This window comes from Panthera uncia, chromosome F2, assembly GCF_023721935.1.
Source record: "Panthera uncia isolate 11264 chromosome F2, Puncia_PCG_1.0, whole genome shotgun sequence".
Taxonomy (NCBI): domain Eukaryota; kingdom Metazoa; phylum Chordata; class Mammalia; order Carnivora; family Felidae; genus Panthera; species Panthera uncia.
This window is the reverse complement of record NC_064812.1, coordinates 567478-595397: the sequence shown is the minus strand read 5'-3', so window position 1 is coordinate 595397 and position 27920 is coordinate 567478. Positions and strand designations below refer to the sequence as shown.

At 65.1% G+C, this 27920-nt stretch overlaps 3 protein-coding genes across 4 annotated transcripts in view; 2 read left to right on the top strand and 1 right to left on the bottom strand.

The window, feature by feature from the left end:
* MROH1 (maestro heat like repeat family member 1) overlaps window positions 1-2568 on the top strand; it is a 52938-nt gene extending 50370 nt beyond the window's left edge. The window contains exons 37-43 of the mRNA XM_049632760.1: window positions 271-417; window positions 653-841; window positions 1182-1337; window positions 1409-1543; window positions 1618-1720; window positions 1813-1878; window positions 2299-2568. Of these exons, the coding sequence (XP_049488717.1) occupies window positions 271-417; window positions 653-841; window positions 1182-1337; window positions 1409-1543; window positions 1618-1720; window positions 1813-1878; window positions 2299-2384 (882 nt within the window). The 3' untranslated portion in view covers window positions 2385-2568. The remainder of the gene's footprint in view (window positions 1-270; window positions 418-652; window positions 842-1181; window positions 1338-1408; window positions 1544-1617; window positions 1721-1812; window positions 1879-2298) is intronic.
* A 145-nt stretch (window positions 2569-2713) lies between these two features.
* BOP1 (BOP1 ribosomal biogenesis factor) lies at window positions 2714-27837 on the bottom strand. Its single transcript, XM_049632758.1, has 16 exons — window positions 27680-27837; window positions 26370-26570; window positions 16218-16298; window positions 5459-5613; window positions 5263-5380; window positions 5083-5184; window positions 4793-5005; window positions 4549-4710; window positions 4383-4463; window positions 4240-4309; window positions 4025-4157; window positions 3750-3930; window positions 3371-3659; window positions 3203-3287; window positions 3015-3122; window positions 2714-2931 (listed from the first exon to the last, which is right to left on the bottom strand). The coding sequence occupies exons 1-16, from the start codon at window positions 27773-27775 to the stop codon at window positions 2778-2780; spliced, it is 2229 nt and encodes a 742-aa protein (XP_049488715.1). The 5' UTR covers window positions 27776-27837; the 3' UTR covers window positions 2714-2777.
* Window positions 6908-9207, top strand: SCX (scleraxis bHLH transcription factor). 2 transcript variants are annotated; one of them, XR_007458346.1, is made up of 3 exons: window positions 6908-7839; window positions 8561-8666; window positions 8786-9207. XR_007458346.1 is itself a non-coding variant. In XM_049632759.1 (2 exons), exons 1-2 carry the CDS (start codon window positions 7267-7269, stop codon window positions 8822-8824), a joined length of 612 nt encoding a protein of 203 aa, XP_049488716.1. In that variant the 5' UTR covers window positions 6913-7266; the 3' UTR covers window positions 8825-9207. The 2 variants fall into 2 exon arrangements, 1 of the variants encoding a protein (XP_049488716.1); XM_049632759.1 differs by lacking the exon at window positions 8561-8666 and having other exon boundaries at window positions 6913-7839.
* Window positions 27838-27920: the final 83 nt, after the last annotated feature.

Below are 27920 nucleotides of genomic sequence, written 5' to 3'. Positions count from 1 at the left end.
GCCCCCTTGTGGCCGACAATGCCAAGACTTGCCCAAAGGCCACAGCATTGGGAGCTGGGGTGTGGCCGGGGTCAGGAACTGGAGAGAACCAAGGGAGGCCGAGTTGGCCTCTGCCACGTCCACTCCTCGTGCGTGTGAGCTGCCCGGTGGCGGGGAGCAGGCGCCGCTGCGGAGGCAGCCCGGACCGGCCGGGGTGGGGCGAGGCCTGGGGGTGGGGGAGGGGGCCTGGGGAGGGTCAGTGGCAGGTGGTCACAGCACCTCTGCCTTCAGCTGCTCAACAGCAACGTGGTGAACGACCTGATGCTTCTGGAGTCGCTGCTGGACAACCTGGCGGCGCGGCAGAAGGACACGAGTGCCAGCGTGCGGCGGCTGGTGCTGCGAGGCCTGGCCAACATCGCCTCCAGCTCCCCGGAGAAGGTGAGTGGGCAGGGCAGTCACCGCACACACACCCCCTCCCCCCAGCCCCCGCTGCCCTGCCTGTGACTTAGGGACAGAAGAGCTGCGGTGGGCAGGGAGACCCAGGCAGACACCGTGTGGGCAGCGGGGACCTTCAGGGAGGTGGCCCGCTGAGCAGCACAGGGGGGGGCGAGCCTGCGGGGTGGGGAGCCGGGTCCCCCTGGCCCCGTGACAGCTGAGTGTGGGGCACCCCCAGGTGCAGGCCCACGGCCCCCAGCTCCTGACAGCCATGATCGGCGGGCTGGACGACAGGGACGACCCTCACAGCCTGGTGGCCCTGGAGGCCATGGTGGGCCTGGCAAGGCTCCTGGAGCTGGTGAAGCGCCAGGACCTGCGCTCCGTGCTGCTGCACGTTGCCATCCGGATCCGGCCCTTCTTCGACAGCGTAGGCCGGGCAGGGTGCAGGGGCTCCGACAGGCCGTTCGGCCTCCCCCCGCCCCCCACCCCTGCCAGGCGGCCTGGAGCCTGCTCCCCAGGCCCCCGCGGGCCGTGGCACCCCCACCTCCACCCCACCCCTAGAGCTCAGGGCTGGTCTCAGCCTGGAGCTGCTCCCCATGCCAGCCTGTCTCGGTCAGCCCCCAGGCGCCCGTGCCACAGGGACAAGGAGGGTGGCCCAGGGAGGGGGCCCGAAGCCCGGCGCTGGCTGACACCTGCCCTCCCGCCCCGCCCCGCCCCGCCCCGCCCCGCCCCGCCCCGCCCCACCCCACCCCACCCCACCCCACCAGGAGAAGACGGAGCTCCGTTCTGCGTCCATCCGCCTCTTCGGGCACCTCAACCAGGCGTGCCACGGGGGCTGTGAAGACGTCTTCCTGGAGCAGGTTGTTGCTGGGCTGGTGCCCCTGCTGCTGCACCTGCAGGATCCCCAAGCCCCTGTGACCAACGTGAGTCACCGGCGGGGACGAGCGAGCCGGGCCCCGCTCACGGGTCAGGGACTCAAGTTCACGCCCTGCAGGCCTGCAGGTTCGCCCTGCGCCTGTGCGGCCCCAACCTGCAGCATGAAGAGCTGGCGGCCGTCTTCCAGAAGCACCTACAGGAGGGCCGGGGCCTGCACTTCGGGGAGTTCCTCAACGCCACCTGCAAGCTCCTGGTGAGGGTGGGGCGCACTGGGTACCGGGGAGGGGGCCGGGGACCCGGGACCGAGACCAAAGGCCTTCTGTGCAGATGTACCACTTCCCGGAACTGCTGGGCCGCCTGGCGGCCACCAGCCTCTTCTACTTCAAGAGCAGCTGGGAGGACGTCCGTGCTGCCGCCCCCATGCTCATGGGTGAGCCCTGCCCCACCGTCCCCTTCTACCTGTGTGAGCCCCTGCCCTACCCTGACCCTGCCCTGCCCTGCCCTGCCCTGCCCTTGCCGCAGGGTTCCTGGTGCTGCACGCGGAGCCCGAGCACCAGCCACAGGTGGACCTGGAGCAGATCACCGCAGGTGAGCCCCGACCCGGCCCCGCCCCCCCCCCCCCCTGTGGGCTGCGGGCCCCCGCCCCGCCCCCCCCCCCCCCCAACCTGCCGCCTGTAAGGGGCCTCCCTGACCTGTGGGCACCAGGGGACTAAGTGATTTTCCTGGATTTCAAGGATTTTTCCCCTGTCACTGGTGACCTCATCGTCTCTAGTAATTCACGGAAACTTCTTAACTGTTCCAAAAGAGCTTAAAAAACACTAAAAAAGGAAAAACTATCTTTCCGTTGGCTCCCAGGCGCTCCCGGCAGAGGCCTGTCTTAGGAGGGCGGTGGGCGGGTGGCCCCCCGCACAAGGCGGGGGTGCACCATGGGGTCCTGGCCCCCCAGGCTCCAGGCACCGGGAAGGGGGCGGGGCCGGGGCACCCTGATAGTGGCTCCCCGTCCCCCAGCGCTGCAGCTCCTGCTCAAGGACCCAGCCCCCCTGGTGCGCGCGAAGGCTGCCGAGACCCTGGGCCGCCTGGTCAAGTTCGCCTGAGGCTCCCGCGGCAGTGCCAGCCCGGGTCTGCGCCTGAACCCCCACGATGGGGCCCTGAGGAGCTCCCTGCTACCAAGGGTCAAAGCCCTGCCATTCCAGACAAGGCCCCTGGAGGCCGGGAGGGCAGGCAAGCTGCTGTAACCCCTGGTTTCCAATAAAGCCATCCGCTCCTCGGCAGCTGGCGTAGGCGTGCCAGGACGTAGCCTGCCCTCGTGGGGTGGGTCAGTGGGGGGTGCCCCTGCGCACCAGGCGAAAAAGGCCCCAAGCTATGGCGGGGGGGGGGGGGGGGGGAGCTGGTCAGGAAGCCCAAGTCAAGGTCACACCACTGGTCAGCAGGGAGAACACCTCTATTAAGGGTCCCGAACACACATGCGCCTGGGGACGCAGGGTGGCCTAGGTGAAGAGGCGGACGGTGCCGTCGGCCCCGGAGGAGAAGACCCACGGCTGGGTGGGGTGGAAGGCCACGTCCAGAACGCCCAGGTCTCGGGTCAGCGTGTGCCCCCGCAGCACCTTCACAGGCACCAGCAGTGGGTTCTGCAGCAGATCACTGTGGGGGAGGGGAGAGGGACTCGGGTCAGGGAAGCGCAGCCCCCGGGGGGGGGGGGGGGGGGGTGCAGGTCCAGCACTCACTTGTACACCATCCCGTGGCAGACGATGATGCTCCCGTCGTCGGAGCCAGAGGCGAAGAGCGGGTACCGGGCATGGAAGGCCACGGCCCTCAGGGCCTTCTTGTGGTGCCTGCAGGGCGGGGGCTGGGTGAGGGCAAGCTAGGGCAGGGGAGGGACAGGCCAGCACCCACATCCGCACAGGCGCCTCACCTCAGTACCCTGTACGGCTCGCTGGAAAGGTCCAGGTCGAACCACACCAGCTTGCTGTCATAGCTGCCACAGATGACATTGTCCCCTGGGAGCAGATGGGGTCGTGAGGACCTGCGGGGTGCACGCTCCCCCCCTCCCCACAACACCCCCCCCCCACAACGCCCTCACCTGCGGGGTGCACCGCCAGGCTGGACACCCATTTGCAGTTCGGTCTCAGCTTCTTGGTGAGCTCCTGGCGCAGCAGGTGGTAAAGGCGGACGCCACGCTGGGAAGCCACCAGCAGGAAGGGGCGGACAGGGTGGAAGGCCACCCGCTGCACCTGTCCGTGGCTGCGGCGGAAGGGGCTCTGGCTGCGGCGCCGGCTCAGCTGATGGATCAGCACCTGTGTGTGGCCGGCGGTGGCCAGCACCACGGCCATGTAGTCCCCACGCCCGTGCCAGGTCACCTGCGTCACCGGCTGCGGGAAGCAACGCTGGCTGAGCTGGGTCCCCCGGCTACCACCGCTCCCCCCCCCACCCCGCCCATCCTGACCCCGCAGCCCCCACACCTTGCCGTGGGAGACGCGTAGCCGCAGGCCCCTCTGGCGCTCCTCCTCCGAGGCCTCCAGCCAGCTGGCAGGCTGCACGGCGGGCTCCTGGGGCGGGACGAAGGTGCTCAGCAGCTGGTCCGTGCCGCCCACCACTAGCCGGTCCCCCAGGGCCGGATTCAGTAGCAACACCGAGTCCTCTCTGCAGGCCAGAGTGACACACAGCCCCTGAGGCTCGGGCCCGTGCCCGCCGCTATCCCCCCCCCCCCCAGGGCCCCCCGGGGCCTCGCACTTACACTGCCACGGCCACCAGGCAGAGGGTAGGGTGAGGGTTCCAGGCGATGCTCCTCACCACGCCCCCCACGGGCACGGTCCTCATGCAGCGGGCGGTAGCCACCTCCCAGAGCCGCACGGAGCCATCGTCGGAGCCTGGACGCAGCGAACAAGGCCTTCGCCACCTGGCCCTCCCACCCGGCCCCCCGAGCTGGGAGTGCCCCCACCTCAGGCTCACCTGAAGCCAGCCACTGGCCCTCCGGGGATACACTAAGGCAGCGGACAAGGTCGCTGTGGCCCCTGTAGACCTACAGAGGGGGAGGGGGAGTAAGGAGACGGACACACCCACGCACTCCCTCCCCCACCCGCCCGACAGCCTACCAGGGCCTGGCACGTGGGGAAAGGCTGCAGGTCCCGCGGCCTCGGCAGTTTAGGGATGAGGTCTTCTGGGTCCACGTTCACCTGGATAGGAGAGCCAACAGTCACCCCATCCCCATGTCCTGTGCCCCTGCCCGGGCGCACCTCCCCCCCCCTCCCCCCCACATACCCTCATCTTGCGCTGCCGTGGGCACAGGTAGAGGTCAAGGCAGCGCTCGAACCGTTCCTGGATGAAGCGGCCGTACGCGGGTACGGCCCGCAGGCTCGGGAACCTGTGTGGCAGGAAGTTGAGCCTCCTCTCGCCCGGCTCCTGCTGCTCCCACGCCAGACGCTGCGGAGACAGGGGTGAGCTGGGAGCTCGGGGCCAGGGACGGGGCCCAGTGGCCCCCCCCCCACCGTGGCGCGAGGCCCACCTCGTCTTCGCTGAGCAGGTACTCTGGAGGTGGGTTGTAGGACTCCGCGTGGCCGGGTAGGGCCAGCTTCGGCGCGGGCACGTGCATCTTGTGCCGGCCCAGCACGGCGTCGGGGTCTTCCTGCGCCCACAGGTCATAGAAGCCGGGCGTGGGGTCCCGGGGCCGGCGAGGCTGGATCCAGCCCATCTTGATGGCGTGCACCATGCGAGACACCTGCAAGGGCAGACCAGGTCGGCTCGGGGCACGGGGGGCGCGGGGGCGCACAGCCCCGGATGCGGCGCTGCACCTACCTTCTCCTTCTCCACCAGGGACGGGATGAAGCTGCGCTTGTCAGCGGGACGGTTGGTCACTGGGTGGACCATCGGGTCCCCACTGAAGAAGTCCACGGCAGGCTGGAGGAGCAGACACAGATGCGTGGGCCGGGGCCCTGCAGCCGCCCCGGACACCCAGGGCGAGCTGCCGCCACCTACCTCATACGGGTCGAAGCTCACGTCCCCAAACCGGCCGCTCTGCAGCCGCCGCACCAGGGCCACCTGCTCGTCCGTCAGCCGCACGTCGTGACCCGTCGTCCGGTCCTGCACCGTGCGCCTGGGGAGCCACCTGTCAGAGCCAAGCTCCGGGCCCCCCTGCCCTGCCCCCGCAGGCCCTGCCCCCGAGCCTGCTCACCAGTAATCAGGGTTGTCCATTTTGTCCAGGAACTGGTCCAGCTCGTCACGGGTACGCAGGGGCTTGTAGATGCGCCTGCCGTCCAGGTCATAGCCCACGTGGGGGAAGTCCTCGTACCACTCCAGGGGCACATTGCCCACCGTGTTCCGGATGTCCTGGGGGCAGCAGGCCAGCGCGTCGGCACCGGGCACCCACCGCGCCCACCCCTCCCTTCAGGCTCCCCAAGTCTCGGGCAAGGGTGGGTCCCTAAGGAGGCCGGGGGGACGGTCCCCAGGCACCCTGACACAGGCCCTCTCCCTGGGGTGTGACGTGGCACGGCGGCCAGTGCTGTCCCCCACCGCCCCCCTGACTGGCCCTCAGAGGCGCCGGAGCTGTACCTTCACATTTTCCACTGAAGTGGTGCCAACCCCAGAGCCTCCCCCCTGGATTCCTTGGCCAGGACTCTGGGCAGCCACAGACAAGGGTGACCTCATCGCCCATGGGCTCCCTCCCCTGGTGGGGGCCTTAGGCAAAAACGGGTAGCCACGGGCAGGGACTCAGGGAAGACCCCACAACCCACTCCAAGGGGAGGGAGAAACCACTGCCTTCTGCCCTGCAGACATTCAGGGACCCCCCCCCCCCCCCACCCCCCCCTGGTGCTGCCCGCCGCCCCCCCCCCCATCCCAGAGCAGCCACATTCCTGGACACACATTCCTGGTCGAGGCCCCTGCCAGCCACCACCCTCCCTCCGCCCAGCACGGAGACTGCTGCCCAGGCGGCCGCTTCCTGAACAGTGGCCACAGGGGGAGGGGCCCAGATGAGACTGAGCGCAGCAGGGAGCCCAAAGGCCCCTTGCAAGGGGCACAGGACGCCCCCCTGGGCTCTCCCCATCTGCACCTGCCCAGCCCAGCCCTGCCGACTTGTGTACTCCCCTCCCAGCAAGCCCATCTTCCAGGCACACCCCCGTGCCCCTGTCCTCCTCTGCACAGGAGGTGGGGGGGCTCCCACTCTACACAGGCCCAATTCCAGTCCATGCTGCCATCCCTGAATTGAACACACCCCGGAGCATGCAAAACGGGAATGGCGGGGTGGGGGTGGGGGTGGGGGTGGGGGTGGGGGTTCCCAGAGCAGGGATACAGGCAGGAGCTGGGAAAGAGGAGGGTCCCAGGCAGAGAGTACAGCTGACGCCAGAATGTGTGCCACCGGGTGACCCCACACACACGACTCCACCCCTCAGGGCTCCTCTGTACCCCCTCCCCACTCTGCCTGGCACAAAAGGCTCAAGTGTACACAGGAGGGAGAGACAGACAAACAGGGTGTGGCCAGGCACCAGGGCCAGGGCATCTGAGTTAACTTGATCGAGCCAGGGGAGAAGACCAGCCTGGGTCATGGGTCCCACTTGTGACCCTCCTGCCCACCTCCCCACCCCCCCCACCCCCCCCCACCCCGGCTGAGGGAGGGGGAGGGAGCTGCAGAGCCCTGGTACCACCCATCAGGGGATTCCCGCTTCCCCGCGTCCCCAGAGGAAGCGAGATGCTCCAGGTTTCTTCAGCGTGGCGCGAGAAGGCAGAGGGACGAGGGCCCCTGCTCCGTGCGGCCTCCGGGGGCTGGGAGGCGGGGAGGAGGGCGGGCCGGCGCGGGGGAGGGGCCGCCGCCACTATAAAGGCCCGGCCCGCGGCCCAGCTCCAGCCCGGGACGCACACGTGCGCGCGGCGCCGCAGCCGCCACCGCGGGCCACCGAGACCCTCGCCTCCCCGGCCCCCCGGGCGGCCGCGCGGCTGGCGGCATGCGCTGCGCAAGGCGGAGCTGACGGCGCGCCCGCCGGCCCCATGTCCTTCGCCATGCTGCGCTCGGCGCCGCCCGGCCGCTACCTGTACCCCGAGGTGAGCCCGCTGTCGGAGGACGAAGACCGTGGCAGCGAGAGCTCGGGCTCCGACGAGAAGCCCTGCCGCGTGCACGCGGCGCGCTGCGGCCTCCAGGGCACCCGGAGGCGGGCCGGGGGCAGGCGGGCGGGGGGCGGCGCCCCGGGGCCCGGGGGGCGGCCGGGCCGCGAGCCCCGGCAGCGGCACACGGCGAACGCGCGCGAGCGGGACCGCACCAACAGCGTGAACACGGCCTTCACGGCTCTGCGCACGCTCATCCCCACGGAGCCGGCCGACCGCAAGCTCTCCAAGATCGAGACGCTGCGCCTGGCCTCCAGCTACATCTCGCACCTGGGCAACGTGCTGCTGGTGGGCGAGGCCTGCGGCGACGGGCAGCCGTGCCACTCGGGGCCCGCCTTCTTCCACGCTGCGCGCCCCGGCAGCCCCCCGCCGCCGCCCCCACCACCCCCCACCCGCGACGGCGAGAATGCCCAGCCCAAACAGATCTGTACCTTCTGCCTCAGCAACCAGAGAAAGTTGGTGAGTGTCGCCCACCGGGCATCCGTGGGAAGAGAGGCGAGGAGAATGTGGTGGCCCCTGCTTCCGTATGACCCTAGCTACTACCCACACCTGTTGGGCAGAGAGTGGGGCCAGAGGCGGGCAGAGCCCCCCCCCCATCCACCCCCGGCCGCACCTGTGACCTACTGTGCCCCGGGGCCCCGGGGAGGGAGGAGCACAGCAAGGGCCCAGCTGGAGCAGGCAGGGCTGGACCTTCTTGGGCCTTCCCCACCCAGGGCCACAGGTTCCCACGGGGACCGAAGAGGGCCACCCAGGGTCAGGTGGGGGGGGGGGGGGGGGGGGGGGGGAAGCGGCAGTCTATGAAGCAGGGAGGACACTAAAACTGGAAGAGGCTGGGACCAGACCAGAGTTCAAGCGACTCTGGCCACCCACCCTGTCCCCGAAGGAAGGGGACATCGCCCCCCTAATCCGTTGGCCCTGCCACAGCCCCTGGCGCCGGCCTAAGGCTTACCGGGCACCTGCTGCCTCTCCTCCGGCCCTGGCCCACGCCCCTGGGGCCGCCCACTCAGACCTGTGTGTGGCTGTGGGGTCTGCAGACAGGCTGGGGGAGAGGGCCACGTTGCGGGAGCGCCGGCCGGCTGTGATTTACAGCTGCTGCTGCTGCGCTCGGTGGCACCGGAAAAGCAGGGTGAGCAGGGAGAAAACGCGCCGCGGCTTTTCCCGATCCCCATTTCCTCTCCAGACGGCACGCGTGAGCTCCTGGGGCCTGAACATCTGGGAAACTTAATTTTACAGTTTCGGCCGTGCAGCACCGTGCTCTCTTCCCCAAAGTGCACGGGGACGCCGGGGTGAGCGCGGAAGGGGGTGCAGCACCCGCCACCCGAGACAGCGCCCAGTGGGGAAGCCCAGGCGCGGGCCGGCCCTGGGTCTCCCCCCGGGCCCTGACACCACCCCCTCCCCTCTGCAGAGCAAGGACCGAGACAGAAAGACTACGATTCGGAGTTAGAGGCACCGCCGCTGGGCTCCCCACAGAGAGCCCCCCCGTGGACCCGACTTGGGCACAGGCCTCCTGTGAGGGCGCCTCAGGCTCCTCTGGGGCCAATGGACGGACAAGCGGCGGCAGGACTCCGCACTGGCCCAGCTGGCCCAGGCCCACTGGAACCTTCTGTGCTGGCTTCCTACCTGGGTTTTCTTCTGGTCGCTACGTGCTGGTATTTTGTGTCTTTGATATGATAATATAAAGTCTGGAAACTTTGTATAATTAAAAACAAAACAATATCGTCCAACCGTGGAAGCACTGTTTTCTGGAAGGTTCAGAATCCAGCCCGAGCCCAGCCCAAGACCACACTCCCAGCTCTCAGGGCGGTCTCTTCATGCCCCATCCTCCCTGGGCCCAGAGGCACCAGCTCCCAGGGAAGGCGTCCACCTTCCAGGGGCTGGGCCGTCCCTCCCAGGCCTGAGCACAGCGAGGTACCTCCTCCCGGCCTGGTGGCTGAAGGAGACGGGTGAGGGAGAGCAAGGCTAGGAAAGGAGAGAGGGAGCCCACTGCCCCGCGCCAAGGGACCACGAAGTCCGGCCTCCACTCCCAGGGCCTGCCTGGCGCCCACGCCTCCCCTGCAGGGGTGAGGAATCCAGGGCCGGCGGCACAATCATGCCAAGCCTCAGGCCTCACCCTTTGCCACAGAGACCCAAGGAGTGGACACTCAGCCAAGAGGCTGAGTGAGGGGCACCGCCGTTGGAGCGGGTCTCCAAGCCTCAGTGGGCCTAAGGGTGCGGGACACACGGCACCCATCTGCAGGCACCCCGGGGTGCCCACCCCTGCTGGGGCTGCCCTGGCTCCCCCAGCCCTACACCCAGCCACTTGCAGCGCTGCTCGCACGGAAAGGAACCCTGGCCGCCGACCAGCCTGCTCCGCCGAGCTCCTCCAGAGGCCCCACCTGCCCGCGAGGAGGGCAATTTCAGGCCCCCTCCCCGAGCTGTGCACAGCTGGCTGACCATTAAAATCCTGCAGGTGACAATTACGGTTTAGTGGCTCCAGCTCTGCTGGCACAGCACAGAAGAAAGGCAGGGGGCGGCCTTCCACGAGCCACCTCCCCCACGCTGGCCAGGCGGGCCAGCAGCCTGACTTCCGGCCAGACCGGGTAGGGAATGGCCGAGGGCGCCAGGTGTCGGCCCCGGGCCCTCCCAGCCCTCAGCACAGGCTCAGGGGCCCCCACTGACACACTCCCCCGGGCCCCGGGGAGAGGCCAGGTGCTAAGGCCCACGTGGGCACCCCAACAGGGCAGGCCCAGAGCTGCCCCCCTCCTCTGCACAGAGGGGCTCCGGGGACCTGCAAAGCAGGAAGTGGTGGAGTAATTCTGGAGGAAATTCTCAAAGCCAGAGCCATTAAGGGCTAGAGGGGGGCTCTGTCCAACGTGATAGAAATATAACAGGATAAAAAGTCGCCACGGCAGGTTCCATTCGGAGAGAAACCCAACCCCAAATTTCCTTTCCTTAATCCTGCAGGAGCCTACAGCTGGCCAGAGGAAGGAGGGAGAGGGCAAGCCGGGTCACTGCAGAAGCCCCCACCCCACCCGCCTGCCTGGGGAGCCAGGACCCAGGCCGGAGACACGGGGGTCCAGATGGGGGGCTGAGAAAGGCGTCCCCTCTCCTCCCAGGCGGGACCTGGGGGAGGTGTCCAGGGAGGCAGGTGTACCCCAGGATCTTTGTGCTCACCCCCCTGCTTCACTGGGCACCGGGTGCGGTTCTGTGGGGGTGGGGGGAGGGGGCATGGCCCACCTGCCCCTCCCCTACTAGAATCACATCTCCACACCCGAGCCTGGATGGGGGCCGCAGACCCCCCTCATGAAGCCCCCCGAGAGGATGAGTACCCGAGCGGGCGCCCACCTTGCGACCACAGCGCAGTGCCGCACCCACACGCGAGGCTGAGAGCGCAAACGGAGGGGACCCCGAGCCCCAGGGCTGACGGGGTGTCAGGAGGACCCTGCGGGGGGGTCTTCCGAATCCGGAAAACGGGTGGGAGAAGACAGAAGGATGGTCCCCAGAGACCCAGCCCATCAGGGCCCAGGGCACACAGGCCCAGCTCTCCACAGCAGGGCCTGTGACTCCAACAGTGGCTGCAGCTTGGCCGACTCGGGCCTGGGCAGTGGGCCCGGCGCTCCCCGAGCTGCACCGGTAGCAGCAGCGGCAGCGACGGCGGCGGCGGCGAGGGCCTGGCCCGCCAGCCAACAGGAGAGAGCGGAGGGGCGGGGGAGGAGCGCTCCGTCACCCTTCACTGCTCCAGAAATTCAAACCAGACGGGGGGGGGGGGGGGGGGGGGGGGGGGGGGCGGGCCAGCCAGAGCCCGAGCCCAGCAGCCCCACCGGAGTCCACTCAGCTACTACGGCGGCTGGGCTGGGGCGGCAGGTGCTCTGTGCCCGCTGCAGGCCCTGCCTCCCTCCCAGAAGGCCAGCCTCGTCGTCCACTGAGAGGGACAAAGACCCCGGGTTCCCTGCGTGCGCGCCCCAGAGACAGCTGGAAAGGAGGGGCCGAGCCCGCGCCCTGGGCCAGCAGCCGCCTCTGTGGGCCAAGCTGGGCTGGAAACACTCTGATCGGCCCCGGCTGTCAGCTCCCTGTCCCCGGCCGGGGGAATGAGCTGCTGGCGGCACCACATGATTCATCACCAGGCCTCAGCCCGCAGGCCAGCCGGCCCCCACCCTGCTCAGCACCTGTGGGCTGCCAGGAAGCACATGTGACCCCGCGGGGGCAAGCACCTACCAACCCCTCCAGGTCAGGCACCGAGCTCGGAGCACAGGCTGAGGACACAGACACCCCCGTGCTCTCCTGGGGGGGGCCTCTGTGCCCCAAGCACAAGCCTGTGGGATGAGGCCAGCGGGGGACCCCACCCCCCAGACTGCACCGGACACAATCGGCAAGCAACAACTGGCTGATGTGTCGGCTGGGACTTTTCCGCTCTCGAGGAGCCCCTCCCCTCCCCCTCCCCAAAGTGGCTGCAGCTGTCAGGACCGCAGATTGGAACTGCAGGTAGGGCGCTGGCCGGCTGCCCACCTCCCTCCCGTGTCTGTCTGCGAGAGAGGAAGCCGGCCCACCTCTGGAATCCTTCACTCTCTCCTCGTTCTGCCTCTCCCACCTGTCCCCTGGGAGCGTGGGGTCAGCCGCCCTCGCTCAGGCTCTCTCTTTTCCCTTGCCCCTCTCCGATTACAATGCCGGCAGTGTTCGCTCCGCTCCCCCTGCACGAAGCTCCCGCCTGTCTCTGAGCACCACTCGGCCTTCCTGAGCCTCGGCCTCTCCTCGCTCCTCCATGGTGTTCGATCTCTGTCAGAGCACCGGGCAGAGGAGGCCAGGCTGTGTGCCCCAGGCTCACCTGCTGCCTCGGAACCCATCGGAGGTTCCAGCAGGATGAGTCCCGGTTCGCGGGCCGAAGGGAAGAAAGCCAGGTCCTACTTGGCCTCTTCCTGCCCCAAAGGCCAAAGCCAGGTGAGGAGACCCCAGCAGGGAGCTCGGAGCCACCTTCCCAAACCTCCTCCATCAGACCGCGACTCACATTTGCTAACCCAGGTAGCAGGGCACCTCTGCAGAAGCCGACCCCAGACACCATCACCCCCGTCTGCCCGTCCCTCTCGAAAGTGCCGCCGGCCAGGCCCGCCCGAGCCATCACGTGCTAGCACAGAGGCCTCCAGCCCGCTGCCTGGCCCCCACGGGGTCCACGAGGTGGGCAGAGGGTGCCGAAGCTGCCCCAGCTCCCAGGTCTTCGGCCAGCCCAGACCCCCACCCACCTGCCCCTCTCCTGAGGCTGATCAAGGTGCAGTGAGCGGTCCCACCTGGGGCCCTCTGACTCTTGACTACCTGCAGGCAGGCGCTCCCAGAAACCCCTCTGGAGTGCTGGGTGTGGGCCCAGGCTCGGGGCCCCCGGCTGAGTGGTGGAGACCACGTTCCAAGACCCACTATTCAAAGAGCTGCTGTTGCTTCAGGTTGGTCCCCAGAGCTCCACACCTGCCCCCGTCCCACCTCCAGCGAGCTCCAGAATCTTACCCCGGAGGACTCACCTCAGCCCCAAGCACTGCCTGCACACAGCCAGCCCCTACCTGTGGCCCCTGTCCCCAGCCCCCTCTGCAGTCACTACCCCCCCCCCCCCCCCCAACCACCTTTCCCTCCACAAGCCAGCAGCCACACCTCCAGCCCCAGGGCAAACCCTCCGGTCCCTCCAGGCACTCTCCCACCCACCTGCCCCGCTGGGTTCCTGCTGCCAAGGAAACTGGCTCCAAGTGGGCACGAGCAACAGGCCGGGGCCTCCACCACCCACTTGCCGTGGCTCTGAATCAGCCCCCCCTTCACCTGCCAGGGGCCACACGGGCCCCGCACTGAGAGACCCGGGGCTATCCCTGGACACGTACCACATCCCTCTTAAGGGACAGCTACTTAAGGCCACTGCACGCTCCTCACTGCCCCCGCCCCCGCCCCCACTCCCACCCCCGGGAGGGAATCCTCTCTCCCAAGGAAGGAGGCAGCACAGGGCGGGGTGTGGGGGGGGGGCAGCACTGGGGAGAGGAGGGCGTGCCTCCGACCGGGCACCGCAGGCCTGGCCCAGAGGTGGAGCCGGGCAGAGGCACCGAGGGGCACTCTGCGGTCACAGCCGTCACACCCAGTGCACCCTGTGGCCACCACCTGCAAGGCCGTGGGTCAGACTGGCGGGAGGGGACAGACCAGAGCCTGGCCGGCGGCCCCGCTTGCGGGCCGGCTGTGGGGGTGTCAGGCCGACACGAGCAGGCTGAGCGCCGGGCGCTCTCTCCACAAACAGCCCGAAACCTGAGCCGACAGGCTCCCGCTGCCAGCAGCGACGCAAGCGCTCGGAGCGCGCGGGCGGCCAGGATGGGCGGGGCGGCGGCCCCGGGAGGAGCGGGAGGCCGCCAGCGCTGGAGGCAGCTGCCGGTTCAGTAGCTGGGAGAAGCCATTAACGGCCGTTTGGCGAGAGAGCAGAGGGGATCGCGGGCTCTGGATGCAGACAGGCCTGGGCTCGTCCCCGCGGGATCCCAAGTTACTTCGAGGCCAGGGCGCCGCGGAGCCGGCCAGGGCTGCAGCCCGGCCCCCGCCCGCCGCGGAGGTCTCTCCGGGCACGGGAGGGTCCCACGGTGGACAGGAGGGGGTCAGGCCCCGGGGCTCAGGGACTGGGATGAGGTGGATGCCTCCCGGTCTCCCTGGCCAGAGTTCAACAGCCACCCCTCACCTCTCATCTATCGCCGGCCTCAGTTTCTCCCAGCTGCTCGGAACAAAGAGGGGCCTCGATGCCGCGAAGGCCGCCGGCCCCCTCCCCCCACCCCGCCCCACCTCCCCCGGGTCCGGCGGCTGGATGAGATCACGTCTGTGAGGTGCGGTGCCGTGGGAGAGGAGTGAGGTGGACGTGTGGGGGTGGGGTGGACACAGCCTGCGGCTGCTCCGGACTCCCCCCACTCCAGGCCCCCCGCCAGACCCAGCGGCACGTCCGGGGGACTTGGGCCCCAACGTGGCTTGGGATGTGAGTCTGGGGGACTGAGGAGGGCAAACGTACGGAAACAGGACTCAGACCATCCCACGAGGGTAGACTGCCACTCATCAGTCAGCATCTGGGGTGGGGGGCTCCCCAAAGCCGAGGCCAGCAGTCAGAGGGTCCAGAAGCCCCAGCACGCACCAGCTCAGGCCTCAGATCCAGACCCAGGGGTGGGGCGGGGTGGGGCAGGGCCCAGGGGAAGGGACTCCAGGTGTGGCCACCACACAGCAGCATCCAAGAAGATTCTCTCTCCCAGGAGCACGAAACCCGTGAGGACACCTCTGCCGCCGGCCAGAGCCCGAGTGGGGTCCACACGGTGCCGACCACCTCTAAGCACGCTGCAGGGAGAAGGTGTAGCTCCGACACCAGGAATGTGCCCGGACCGCGGCCCCCGAGCCCTATGCTCTGTGCCGGGTCTGTTCAGGTGCCCGATGGGACCCCTCGCCACCTGGCCCCCAGGCCTGTCCCCTGAAGCCCACCCCGCTTTGCCAGGATGGCAGAGACACCCACAAAGTCAGCACGGAAGGACCCGGAGCACCCCAGGCACACGTGCTGCTCAGGGAAGCGTCCGCCGGGCCTGGCGAAGGCTGGGCTCTGCCGCCCCCTCGAGCCGCAGGCCGGCTGTGCTGGCAGAGCTCAGGAAGGCGGGCATCGGGCCCCCTCCTGTCACTCACACATATGGGATAGTCATTGCCAGAGGAAGCGGCCCCCGCAGGCCGGGCCGGGAGGAGCGCCTCCCTGTGGGCAGGCCGAGGCCCCTCCCCCGCCTCTGCACTCCATTTACAACCATCATCGATTTCTCAAAATACCAAATATAAAAAAGTAGCCGACAGGATGTGGCTGCCGACAGCCAGAGCCCCTGGGAGGGGGGAGACAGGCAGGGAGCCGCACTGCGCTGGCCCCCCCTCGCCGTGTGCGCCCGCTGCTCCGGCCAGGAAACCAATTTATTTTGTTTTGTCTCTGTTCTCTAAACGCACAGAGGCCAGATCGGGCGGGCAGCCAAGGCTCCGGCAGCCGCTGCCAAGAGAGCGTGAGGGTGGGGGTGGAGGCCGAACAGGGGAGGGGGCGCGTGCCTCCCCAGGCCCCGGGACAGCCCCTGACAGGCAGCTCTGGAGGGCCGCTGTCCCTGCAAGCCATGCGCCAAAGCCGTCCCCCTGCAGCTCCAAAGAGGCACACACCTGGGCGCCCACCAGGGCCCTGGGAGGCGCGGGGCCACAGCCCTGCCAGTGACTGGGACACACGTGGGAGGGGACAGGCAGGAGGAGAGGGCCACCTCCGGGCTCAGAGCTCCTCAGCCTCCAGCCCTCCCACATCAGGCAGGCCCAGGGAGCTGAGCCTCTGGCCCACACACCAGGGCCTCCGGACGCCAGACTGGGCACCACTTGCCCACTGCCACGCTTGTCCCTTCAGACGACAAACGGGAAGGAGTGACCGGATTCACTGGAGCCACATCAGTCCACTCCTCAAGGACACCGAGGAGAGCGGGGGCAGCACGCCCAAAGGCCACCCACCTCCTGCCCTCAGCACCCAGACCCGTCACCCCCCCCGAGGCCCAGCACAGGCCAGCTGGTGCGACAGAAGCCACCCCTGCCCCAACCTCTCCGTGCCCATCGAGAGCACAAGCACGGCCTCCGCGGAGCGCACGGGGGACCCCAGCATCAGGGGCCGCCCCACAGACACACGTGGGGGTCCACCGCATCACACCCCCCCTCCCTCCTTTCCTAGTGATCCCACACACACTCACCCTCCTGCAGACAGGTGTCCTGACCCCAAAATCGCTCTCCCAAACCACGAGTGGGGCCCCTCACTGTGGCCTGACTCCTCTGTGCCCAGCACAGCACAGCCCCCCTGGGGAAGAGGCAAGCCCAGCCCGCACCTCCTCGTCAGAGCTGTCTTCCGCGTACTCTTCGTAGCCCTTCGCTCTCGCCACCTCTGTCCTTGGGGAAGGGATGCCAGCCTGGAGAGAGAAGGGACGATTGTTAGGTCAGGACGTGATGCCCTCTGACCTCGGACAGAGCCCAGGCCCGAAGTCCCTCGGCCCCTCCTTGGGACTGGAGGCTCGGGAACGAACTATCCCTCTTGCTGATGCCGAGGCTGAGGTTCCCGCCGCCCCCGATCTCTAGGCAGCTCCAACCTGGCCCTGGGCCTCAAGACAAGATCAGGGTCACCCCAGGTCTAAGCAGGCCTCATGGGCCTCACCTGGGGTCCTGTCAAGGGCCAGCCCCATCACTACATTCAAGTTCCTCCAAGGAAGGACCCCAGGGAAGGGCTGACACCTGGTGCCAGACTGGAAAAGGAACAGTCAGCAACAAAGCCACCAGCTGAGGGCCTGGCCACCCCCGCACCAGTTAACGAAAAAACCGGCTGCAGGGCTCCTGGCCCGACAGCCCCTACCCGGCCCTGCCAGGTTCAGGAGAGTGCCCGGGGTCCGGGGGCAAGGTGGGAGAGGCCACTCGGGGGCAGCAAGTGAGGGCAGGGCAGGGGGGTTACCCACACCCAGGCCAGCCGCTCTGGAGGCAGGCCTGTGGCACCTGCTGCTGGTGGTCACGAGGCCACAGCCGGCTCACTCCTAGGGCGAGGCCCTCCTCCCAAGGCGGCCTCCGGTCTGCAGCAGCTGAGAGAGAGGCGCCCCCTAACCTGCAGAAGGCTGCGGGGGACACAGCCCTCTGGCACCCACCCCACCCACGTGTCCACGGCCCCAGGCTGACCCCGGTCCACCAGGTCAGTGAGTGGGCGCCACTGAACGTTCACACCCTAACCTGGAAAACAGATCCTTCCCTCACGGGGTGGGGGGATCGGGTGTACCGGAACCAGGACTGATGGGGAAAACAGCCCTACCTCTCACTCCTGGGCGCAGTAAAGTCTGGAGCAGGAGCCCCTGAGCGCGGCACCCCCGCCAGAGCCCCGCTCCCCCTGACCGGGCAAGAGCCAAGGGCCTGCGAGGCGGCTCTTCCTCTCGCCTGTTTTTTCCCTCAGTATAAGGAGGGTGGGAGACTAAGTTTTTCTCCAGGCCAGGAACAAGGCGGGATTCGGTTTCCATGTCTCCCCCACCCCGCTCCCCATGCTGCACGCGCTGTGGGAGCCGTGCCCGCTAAAAGTGGGTCAGCACCGCCTGATGGGTGCGGGCCGTGGGTGGGGGTCAAGGAGGGCCCAGAGCTCTCCTCCCATCCTTGCCCGAAGGGAGCTCCGCCTGCAGCAGCGGCCAGGGGGCACACCTGCCCCAGGCTCAGGGCCGGGCACCAGGCCTCCTCAGCAAGTGCCCCCAATGCCAGGCCCCGGCCAGCAGGTCCACGGTGGCGGCCCCGGCCAGGCTCCATGGCCGCCCACAGCACCAGGCCTCCTCATGCTCTCCAGCAGCACTGAACCCTGCAGAGCCCTACATCACCTGCGCCTCAGGCCACGGTCATGGGATCCCCTTGTCCTCCAGCACACCCCACATCGTCCTGTGCTGGGTGTGGCCAGCGCCCCGGGCAAGCGTGCAGGCACAGGGAGCCAGAGACAGGCCGGTCCCCGGCAAGGAGGGGGCGCAGGGAGCCAGAGACAGGCCGGACCCGGCAAGGAGGGGCACCCCAGCAGCGGGCAGCAAGTTCCCACACAAAAGAGCTGGACCCCCAGCCCTCCTTGGTCTCTCTCCAGAAGTGGTGCTGCAGGCAGCACGGTGGCCACCAGGGGGCAGCAGAGGTGCGGGCGCAGCCCAGCTCCAGGATCCAGGGGCGGCTCCGGGAGCGACCCCTTCACAGCCTGGAGACCCTTTGCTGGGCATTCAGGAAAAGAAAAATTTAAAAAGACAACTTAAAAGGAACGTGAAACACGAAAGGACGCGAACCCAAGAACGGGGGCCCCACCACCCTTGCCTCCTGTCTCTCACTCGGCGCAGCCCTGACTGCCAGCGTCGGAGACCCCTGGTCCTCAGGCGCAGAATCCAGGAGGTCGGGGTCTGCCCAGACCCACACCGTCTGCAGGACACAAGCACCCACCTGAAGACAGGCTCAGCCCTGCGTGGCACTGCCCCCTCAATGTGCCCACATTGGGCACATTGGTGGACACAGAGAGAGGCAGCCTTCTGTCGACGAGTGCCCCCCGACCAGGGGGTCTCAGGACGGGCATCCGCTGGGAGGGGCTCTGGCCAGGGCACAGCAGGAATGAAGGGCAGACCCGTGTACAGTGGCGCGAGGAACTGTGGGGCATCAGCAAAGAGGCCAGCAGCAGGGCAGTCCGGGGGCCAGTGCCCAGGCAGGGCCAGAGGCACGCAAGGGCACGCTGAGCACTAGGGAGAGGGAGGCCGTGTCGACAGCTGGGCAGCAGGCCGGGACTGCCTCGGAGCGGAACAAGGAGCAGGCACCCCTGGATGAAGGGCCACGGGGCAGACAGCACTGGGAGCCCGGGTCAGGCCGTGTCCCTGAATCCTGGGCGGCCTCTGGACCTGGTCCTCAGGGGAACTCGCTCCTGCTTCTCTACCCACCCCCAAGACTGTAATACACCGTGAAGACCGAGGCGGGGGCCCCGAAGGGGTTCTGACAGCCTAAATGCCATCTCATCGCAGCTGCAACAGACCCAGCCCGGCCACACCCCACTGCCACCACCAAGCACGCATGTGATAACACAGGCTCCCCGACCTCCCGACGCGGGCTGTGCTGGCTCAGACTAGGTCAGCCAGGCTGAAACTTTGCTCCCTGCACGGCCCTCCCCGTGGGGTCCCGGGCAGGACTGCTCACAAGAGGGTGCTGTCAAGAGACTCAGAAGAAAGGAAACAGCAGCCACCACACCCTGAAGGTCCACAGGAGGTGTGCCGGGCTCGGGAGTGTCCCTGACACCCCGGAGCAGGGGTTACATCCAGAGCGCTACTGGTAACACATGTTCTCAGCGACCCAGGGGAGGAGCAAAGACCCCGTGCACAAAGGAGCCTCCAAGAACCTGACGCGCAGACCCTCCCGACTGGCCCTCGCTGCTGCGGAGCCTCCTCAGGGCCCAGCTCAGGGAAGGGCCGGGGTCAAAGAGCTCCATGCACACGCCCGTCCGCGCACATGCTAGTCTGACCAGGAGCACGGACTGACGCCGAGGAGGTACACGTGTTAGAGAACATGCACCACCGGGGCCCGCCAAGGCCAGAGAGAACGTGAGATGAGAACACCCCTCATTTCTCAGAGAAAAAGGAGGGAGACTCGGGGCCAGGGTCATGCCCCGGAGCAGGACCCGGCCCTGCACAAGGAGATGGTTGCCCTTGCCTGGCCAACATCAGGACACCAGAGACCGCTGACCACGCAGGGCGACCCGCTTCCCCATTTACAACAGAAAAACTGAGTGGGACTCGAAGCCACTGCTGCACGTGGCCGCAGGGGAGGAGGCCGAGGACCTGCCGGCACCTAGACCTGATTCACACGAGACCCTCGGGCCGAGGCCACGGCCAACACGGCCACGAGGTGAGGGTCCGAGAGGGATGGCGGGGGTGGACGCTGTAGCTGTTCCAAACCATAGCTGTAAATCTTTGACTTTCCTCCCATCAAGGGGCAGTCTACGTGCCCCCTCCCCAAATCTGAGTGGGCTTGTGGCCGGCTCACCTGTCCAAGGAGAGCAGCCCCGACTGACGATGCATGAATTCTGGATCCAGACCATGAAGCTCCTGCACGTCTGCCCCATATAACAGACAGCCTGTCCTCAGAGCCCCGAGGACGTCCCAGGTGGGGACGTCCCAGACGGGCAGGCAGACTTGCCCAGTGAGTGCCCATCATGCAAGTTGCCCCACCCCGGACACGAGTGGAGAGGCCCCAGATTTCTTCCTCAGGACCCTCACCTGAGCCCCCCAAACAAGGGGTGTGATGACTGATGGTCCTGCTAGACAGAACACACCAGAACCCTGGAGGGACACGGCTGAGGGAGGCTGTGGGACCCCCCCAATCCCACTGACCATGTCACCCGGACACGACAGCACCTCACCCTGCCTAAACTCTGCTCCCCAGAAATGAGAGTGCCACAAAATGTGTGATGCCTGGAGGTGGCAGGGCAGGTGGAGGAACCACTGCCTCCCCTCCCCCACGGGGCCGCATCCTCGCTCCTATGGTAGGCGCTCCATTAACTAGCTGGTGACAGTCATCGGATGTGCCCCCAGCTGCCTCCCACAAGCCACAGCTCCACCGGTGCCAAGACCCAGGCGGGCCCCTTCTGCCCGCAGGTCTGCAGCACACAACAGGCAGAACTCTTCCTGAAATACCTACAGAACACTCCTCACGGGCACGATCACTAGTATGGTCACATTCTTGAATGCGGGGAGTAGACTAATGAGCCAACAATGGGAACTTCCGAACGAAAGAAAACAAAGTAGGAAAACCCCACGTAAATAAGGACCCAAGTAAACACAACAAGGAGGAAAAGTGGGTCCTAAACAAGCACAAAAGGGTAAGACGACTTTCAATACACAAATCCACTCAACACAAGCAGTCCAGAAGAAGCACAAAGACCTCACCTTTCCCAGGGGACCGCAGAGAGCTGCTGGGGAGGATGCCGGCAAGGGAGCAGGCTCCTGCCTGCCAAGCAGGAAGCCAGGGACCCGGGAACAGGGAGGGCAGGGGTCGGCGTGCTGGGGACGGGGGGAGCCTGAGGAAGCTCCCCATGCCCGAGAGTGGACACAGGAGGGACGCAGGCAGGCGGCCGAGAGCCAGGGAGAGGCTGGGCAGGGGGTGGGGCAGAGGTGACACCCGGCACACAGGGAACACGCAGCACGGGGCCCCTCTGCAGCCTCCTTCGGTGACGCGTGTGCCGAGGACTGTCCGGCTGGGGCAGGCTTGCAGACGTACCGTGCAGAGTGAGGGGCAGGGGCTGGGCCCCACCTCGGCCTTGAGCTGGAGCCCGTGGGGAGCAGAGGAAGGGGCTCGGGGAGGGGATGCAAGGCTCCCAACGCCAGGGGTCCACGTGGCACTCCCTGACCCACGTGAAGGGGAACAGAAGTGGGGCCTGCAGAGCCTGACCTTCAAGAAATAGGACAGTGATGGAAACTGTGTCTTGGGGGGCACACAGCCGGAACCATGCTCCCAGAAACAAAGGAAAAGATGCCTCGTTCCCAACTTAAGAAAAAAAATCACAGTGCAACACGAGGCCACTTTCCACGTATTAGAGTAAGAAAATACTGAGGTTTCACCACGCACGATCTCGGCGGGATGGGAAACAGGTGCCTCGGGGGGTGTGGCGACTTTAAATAGCCCACTTTCCTTCCGCTAAAAACGCATCGGCCTTTGACCCAGAGATGCTTCCCGGAACGTATCCGAAAACTTGCTTGCACGTGCAAGCAAATGAGGGGAGCATCGCAAGACCACCGGGACAGCACAAGGTCACAAGTGCCCACCCACCGGCGGCCCGTGCACGCTGCAGGCACTGCGCGCGAGGGTGGTCCTGAGACTGAGAGAAGAGCAGAGCAGAAGACGGCGGTTAGGAAGCCATCGGACACGACACAAACGGGCGCCTGGATGTGCGAAGAACACCCTGGAGAGACCCAGGGACCGGAAACAGTCCTCACCCTCGTGCAGGAGCAGAAGGCAGGGCAGGGCGGGAGGAACGACCCTCAGGAACTCCCGAGCGAGCGCTCTGCTGTGTCCCTACCATGCACGTCACATATTCCACACAACCCTAAGAAAGTAGTGGACGCATCTGCACGGCCACCAAACCCCCAGGAGGAAGTGGAGGAGGAGCTCGCTGATGGTGGCACCCAGGGCAGCCAGACACCGAAGTGGGTGACCCTGAGCACCTGGGCCACGTAACCCCATCTCTCCCCGTGGGAAAGGAAGGTGGACACTCAGGGCAGTCTCCAGAGAACATGCCTGTGACCACCTGGCCATCCACGATCACGTGTGGAGGGTCCCAGCAGGATGTTCGTGGCCTGCCCGGGATGGCCTGTGGCAGCCACACGTGGAACCCGTGGACGGACTTATGGGGCAGGGTCCCCGGACGATGACCTATCAGCCCCATACCTCCCAGAACCATTAGGCAAATACGGCAGCCCCCGCCTGCACAGGTACTCGGCAGCCTGCGTCACTTGATCAGTGTGTCTGGGCCAGGGGGCATCAGAGACGGTCGGAAAAGCCCAGAGAACCGTGCCCACAATTAGCACCAATTTCCTGCCGGCCTCTGCCCCAGGATGTGTGTCCTTGACGTGACGTTAGAACGCAACCTGACAATGAGGCAGGATGCCCTTCAGACACGTGAAGCAGTGTGGCCACCTGCTTCCTTGGAAGTGGGGGGGAGCCTGGAGACAGCTTGTGTACAGGAAGTGGAAGAAACGGCGACGGGAGCCAAGTCACAGACGGGAGCACGCAGCGGGGAGAGAAGTTACTGCAAAGCCTCACGGCACGGTGGCCGTCAGCACCTAGTAAGAACCAAGCCCCAGGAAGGAGGCACCGGAGCGGGAGGAAGAGCGGAAGAACATTTTGCTTGGTCGTACAAGCTGGAGCGGGTCCCTGGGAAAACGCCACTTCGACCTGACAAGCAGCTCACCTACAGCCGCTGTTTGCAAGACCACAGAGGCGGCCACGGCCAGAAGGCAGAGAACTCTGGGGCTTCCTGTTAAAAAGCTGGGACACCCGGCAAAGACACGAGCAGAAGCTGGCGTCACTGCTGGCAGGGGCCCATAGAGCTGACAGTGGTAGGGACACCGATTCTAGAAGCTGCTCAACGAAGTGGGTCTCGGGTTGATGGCCCGTGCGGGTGGCAGGAACACCTTGTCAAGACAGGTTGACATCTTGACAAAAGCCTCCATGGTGTGACAGGTAGCAGGCCCCTAGCTACAGCAGGTGAAACCCCGAGAGGACCTTGACCCAGGGGAACCCCCCCATCATAGGGCTTCAGACGGTGGAGTGCAGGCCTGACCGGGGCTGTCATGGGGGCCACTCTGGACGCCCCATATGGCCACGTTCGGGCAGATAGGAACACACGGGAAACGGTGACTGGCTGCTGGCTCAGTTTCTGGCTACGAGGCTACGTGCTGCAGATGGGGCTCAGACCATCCAAAGAGGGGGTGTGGGCAGAAAACGCGGAGGGGGAACCGGCTCAACCAGGTGGATGGGTGTGAAAGGCTTGAGGAACAGGTGGAAAAAAGGAGAGACAGGGAGATTTCCACTAAGCGAGAGAACACTCCCCCCACACCTCAATCCCCTCTCTCTGCCTCAAGGAGTTCAAACGTAAGTGTGACAACTGTGATTAGAACAGGAAGTGCCCCAATACAGGCCACCTGTACCCCTCAATTAAAGCATAAAAAAGCCAGAGATGTGAACACTGGCACAGGGCAGGGCAGGACCCTGAGGTGGCGATCCAGGGTGTGTGTGGGACTCAGAACCGCTCATGGCTCGTGGGTCTCGTGTCCAGGACTGCCCACAAGAGACAGGGATGGCCTTACGGCCTGGGCGTGAGCAGGAAGGAGGGACACCTCCCAGGCAGGAGACGAGGAGGGTGAAGTCCTGAAGCCGCCCCCGCACGGCACACACCGGAGGGGCCCCGGTCCCGGCTTCAAGTGGGGGAGAGGCCAGGCTGCCGCAGAGCCAGCTCCCCCGGACGGAGGGCTGCGCCCCACCTTCTGACAAGGGAAGGCACCTGCTCTCTCCTGGGCTGTGGCCTCAGTCCCTGCTGGATGGCCCAGCAAGCAGACCGAGAAGGCGGCCCTGCAGAGAACACCCGGCCACGTTGGCACAGAAACCCGAGAAGGACCCATGTGGACAAGCACGTGCCCAGCAGCTCAGAAGGGACGGAGCGTGGGCACACGCAGAATGCGCCCTTCCATCAGACCCCCTGGACATCCTCTCGAGGTACTTGCACCGTTACCTCATTCAGAGAACTTAAAAAAAAATTTTCCATTAAAGGGGCGCCTGGGCAGTTCAGTCATTTGAGCGTCTGACTTCATTTGTCTGACCTGACTTCAGGTCATCAACTCGCTTTCATGGGTTCGAGCCCCACGTCGGGCTCTGTGCTGACAGCTCAGAGCCTGGAGCCTGCTTCAGATTCTGTGTCTCCCTCTCTCTGCCCCCGCCAACCCCCGCTCACGTTCTCTCTCAAAAATTAATAAAGGTTAAAAAAAAAAGAAAGAAATGTTTATTTAAAAAGTTACTTAATTTTTTTTTTAAGTAGGCTCCACACTCAACACAGGGCTTGAACTCAGGACCTAGATCAAGACTGTGTGCTCTACCTATTGACTGAGTCAGCCAAGTGCCCCAAAAGTTATTTAACTTTTAAAAATTACTTTTAAAATTCTGTTTATAAACAAAGACAAAAAACCCTTTGTAAAAAAAAAAAAAAAAAAAAATGGGGGGACGCCCGGGTGGCTCCGTCGGTTAATCATCTGACTTCAGCTTAGTTGATGATCTCACGGTTGAGTTCGAGCCCTGCGTCAGGCTCTATGCTATAAGCACAGAGCCTAATTTGGATCCTCTTTCCTTCTCTCTCTGCCCCTCCCCAACTTGCATGCACATGGGCTCCCTCTCTCTCTCTCTCTCTCTTTCCCTCCCTCCCTCAAGTAAAAATACACTTAAAAAAATTTTTTTTCAAAAAAAAAATTGGGACACCTAGCTGGCTCTATCTGTAGAGCATGTGACTTGATCTCAGGGTCATGAGTTCAAGCCCCATGTTGGGTGTGTAACCTACTTAAAAAATACGTTAATTAATTAAATTAAATAAACATGTCAGTGTGTGGACCCCTAATTTTAAAAGGAGGAGAAAAGACACGGGAAGGTGATGAAACTTAGCTGTGGTCACGAACCACAGCAAAGGCAGGGAATGAGAACTCCCATTCTGTACCGAACAGTGCTGAGAAAACATTTAATTTTTGTCAAGAAAGTGTATTTTGTAATGTTTTTAAATGTTTATATATCTCTGAGAGAGGACCCGCACATGCTCAAACAGGGGAGGGGCAGGGAGAGAGGGGACAGGGGATCCGGGGCAGGCTCCACGTTGTCAGCACAGAGCCCCAAACGGGGCTTGAACTCACGAACCATGAGATCATGACCCAAGCAAAAGTCAGATGCTTAACGGACGGAGCCACCCAGGCGCCCCTATTTTATAATTTTATAAAGCTAAAAAGAGGGAAAAATCGTTGACCATCACCCTACAAACCATGGTCAGTACAGTAAACATATCTCTCCCTGCACACCAGCATTACAACTAAGGCTTGAGTGAGTGGAAGGTTGAAATGTGACTTTAAATCTTTTCTTCCTAGGAAACAGAACAAGCACGGCTTTTTGGTTTCTATTATGGGGGTGGACTTCTGTATGATTCAAAGTCGTAACTTCCAGAACACCAGACCCACTGGAAATATAGTTATAAACTACTTTCTAAAACATTCCAGGGGCGCCGGGGTGGCTGTCCGTTTAGCGTCTGACTCTTGATTTCGGCTCAGGTCCTGATCTCAGGGTCGTGAGTTCGAGCCCCACCTGGGGCTCAGTGCTGACAGCAGGGAGCCCACTTGTGATAGTCTCTCTCTCAAAATAAATAAATAAACTTTCAAAACCAGTAAATAAAACATTCCAAACAGCTAATGTCATATTTCAGTTTAAGCTTTTCTCTCATTTTTCTCGCTCGAGACAAGAGCCGAAGTACCCCTTCCCCGTCACCACAGGGGCGGGCACGATGCCGAAGCGTCAACCGGCAAGGCTCTCTGGGGCCAGGCGCGAGTGGAACGGCGCTCCTGTCGGGCTGGCTCCCTCTTGTGCGTCCTGGGAGCTCCCCGCCAGACAGTCTCTTGCGCCTGAATCCCCACCTCAGGCTTTGCCCCTGGGAAACCCAGGCTACGAAGGAGTCTAGCAAAGAGGGCTGAGTCCTACGGAAAGGTGACGTCAGAATCACCTGAGGGGGAGGCCCAGGGAGGTGGACTTTTCGAGTTCCTGAGAACAGAGCGCATAACTGTGAAAAACAGCACCCGACTCGGAGCGCTCCAGCTCCAACCAGGAAGCTCGAAAACAGCAGTGAGGACGCTGAGAGCCCGAGGCCTGGGGGTCGCTTTCTTTCCTGGCCACCTTCATGCCAGAAGGGCCCACCAGGAGGCTCCTCACTCACCCACCTGCACCTGCTGCCCAGAGGTCTCCTCCATCCTGCTGTGGCTGTCATCACCGCTGGCCCCATCCTCTCCCTCGGCTGGGTCATCCTCACTGCTGTCGCTGCCGGAATCCTGCAGGCCTGAGAACACGCTCTCCTCGCTTTCAGACAGGCCAGAATCACTGCCATCCTGGAGGCTGGCAGCCGACGCAGAGACGAGGGCAGTCTGCAAGAAGCAGTGTTGGTGACAGCCAGGTGTCCAACCCACCCTCCGCCCACCAGGCACCCTGCTTGCCGACCGCTGGCTCTGTGTGGCCAGCCTCCAAGGCCACAGCCCTCAGGCTTCTTCAGCAGAGCTCTGCTCACCAGACAGCATCTCATCCCTAACTCTGCAGGACACGGCATACAGTTCGTGACCTGGTCACTGCCTTTACCAGAAAAAGTTGAACGACAGGAAATCGTACACCTTGAGGAAGCACTTAAGCACAGAGTCGCGGACTCGCTATTTTTTAACAGTTTGCAACTCCCTCACCTTCTTGGACACATAAAAGTTACCCCACAGCACACGACCTAGTTACCACGGACACGACCCTGCTACAGCTCACCGCACCGTCTACCTCTGGCGTTTACTCAGGTGCACAGTGATGACAGCAAACAAATACCACGAACGCAAACAGCTCCTCGGAGTACGGACCAGGTGGTGGAAGCAACCAAGTCTGGTGCCCACAGCTACCTCCTGGTAGGGCAGGAGGGCACCCGACCAGGTGTCGGGGGAGCCTGATGACACAGCTAAGTGGGGTCGATTGAGAGAGGCTGACCTGTACATGCCTCCTAACACTTTCTACAACCCAGATGTAATGACATCACGCAACCGACCTGGGGTTGGCTGGACAGCAGGCGTGGCCGTGAGTCCACTTAAAATCATGTCCAATGCAGTAAACCCTGGGTTCCAGGCAGGCTCTTTCAATCTCGTCTCTTACCTTCAGAATACGCCTATCGCATTAAGCGGCGCGTAGATGTGTAGATATTTACACAACGGCAGGACGCATAATTCAAAGGGTCTGAGAGGCTGCTGCACAGATGCCACCTCTACTTCCCGCTGCTTCTACTCCGCCTCCCACTCCAGCCACCCCCTGCGCAGGTGCTTGCTGCCAAGGACGCTCGCCACGAGGCCACCTCCAGCAGGGGACAGACGGCCCCTTCTTTCTCGCATCCCCGGGCCCGCAGCGCGCCGGGCGGCCTCGCCGTGTGCGGAGGAGCCACCACGTGCGGCCACAGGCCCCGCCGCCCGACCCCGCCGCCCGGCCCCGTCCCCGTCCCCGTCCCCGCTGTCACCTCCTCCGGCTCCAACTCCGGCTCGGGCTCCGACGGCCGCTTCCCAGGCCGCGTCCCCGTGGTCGCCGCACGCCCCGCGCCCCGAGCACCCGCCATGCTACCCGGCTAGACCCGGACCCGCGCCGCCACTTCCGGCAGCGCCGGCAGCCTGGGGACTGGGGGCGGGGCCTGCGGGGTCAGGGGGCGCGGCCGGTCCCGCCCCGCCCGGGCCGATTGGTGGGGCGGGGCGGGGCCAGCGGGC

Bases quoted from the DNA above. Each gene is read 5' to 3' on its own strand.
- SCX (XM_049632759.1), top strand. From the start codon at position 7,267: ATGTCCTTCGCCATGCTGCGCTCGGCGCCGCCCGGCCGCTACCTGTAC. The intron at 7,840-8,785 runs GTGAGTGTCGCC...TCCCCTCTGCAG, and splicing joins TCAGCAACCAGAGAAAGTTG to AGCAAGGACCGAGACAGAAA.
- BOP1 (XM_049632758.1), bottom strand. From the start codon at position 27,775: ATGGCGGGTGCTCGGGGCGCGGGGCGTGCGGCGACCACGGGGACGCGG. The intron at 3,660-3,749 runs GTGTGGGGGCTG...TGCTTCCCGCAG, and splicing joins TACGCGTCTCCCACGGCAAG to CCGGTGACGCAGGTGACCTG. The intron at 3,288-3,370 runs GTGAGGGCGTTG...ATCTGCTCCCAG, and splicing joins CCTGGCGGTGCACCCCGCAG to GGGACAATGTCATCTGTGGC.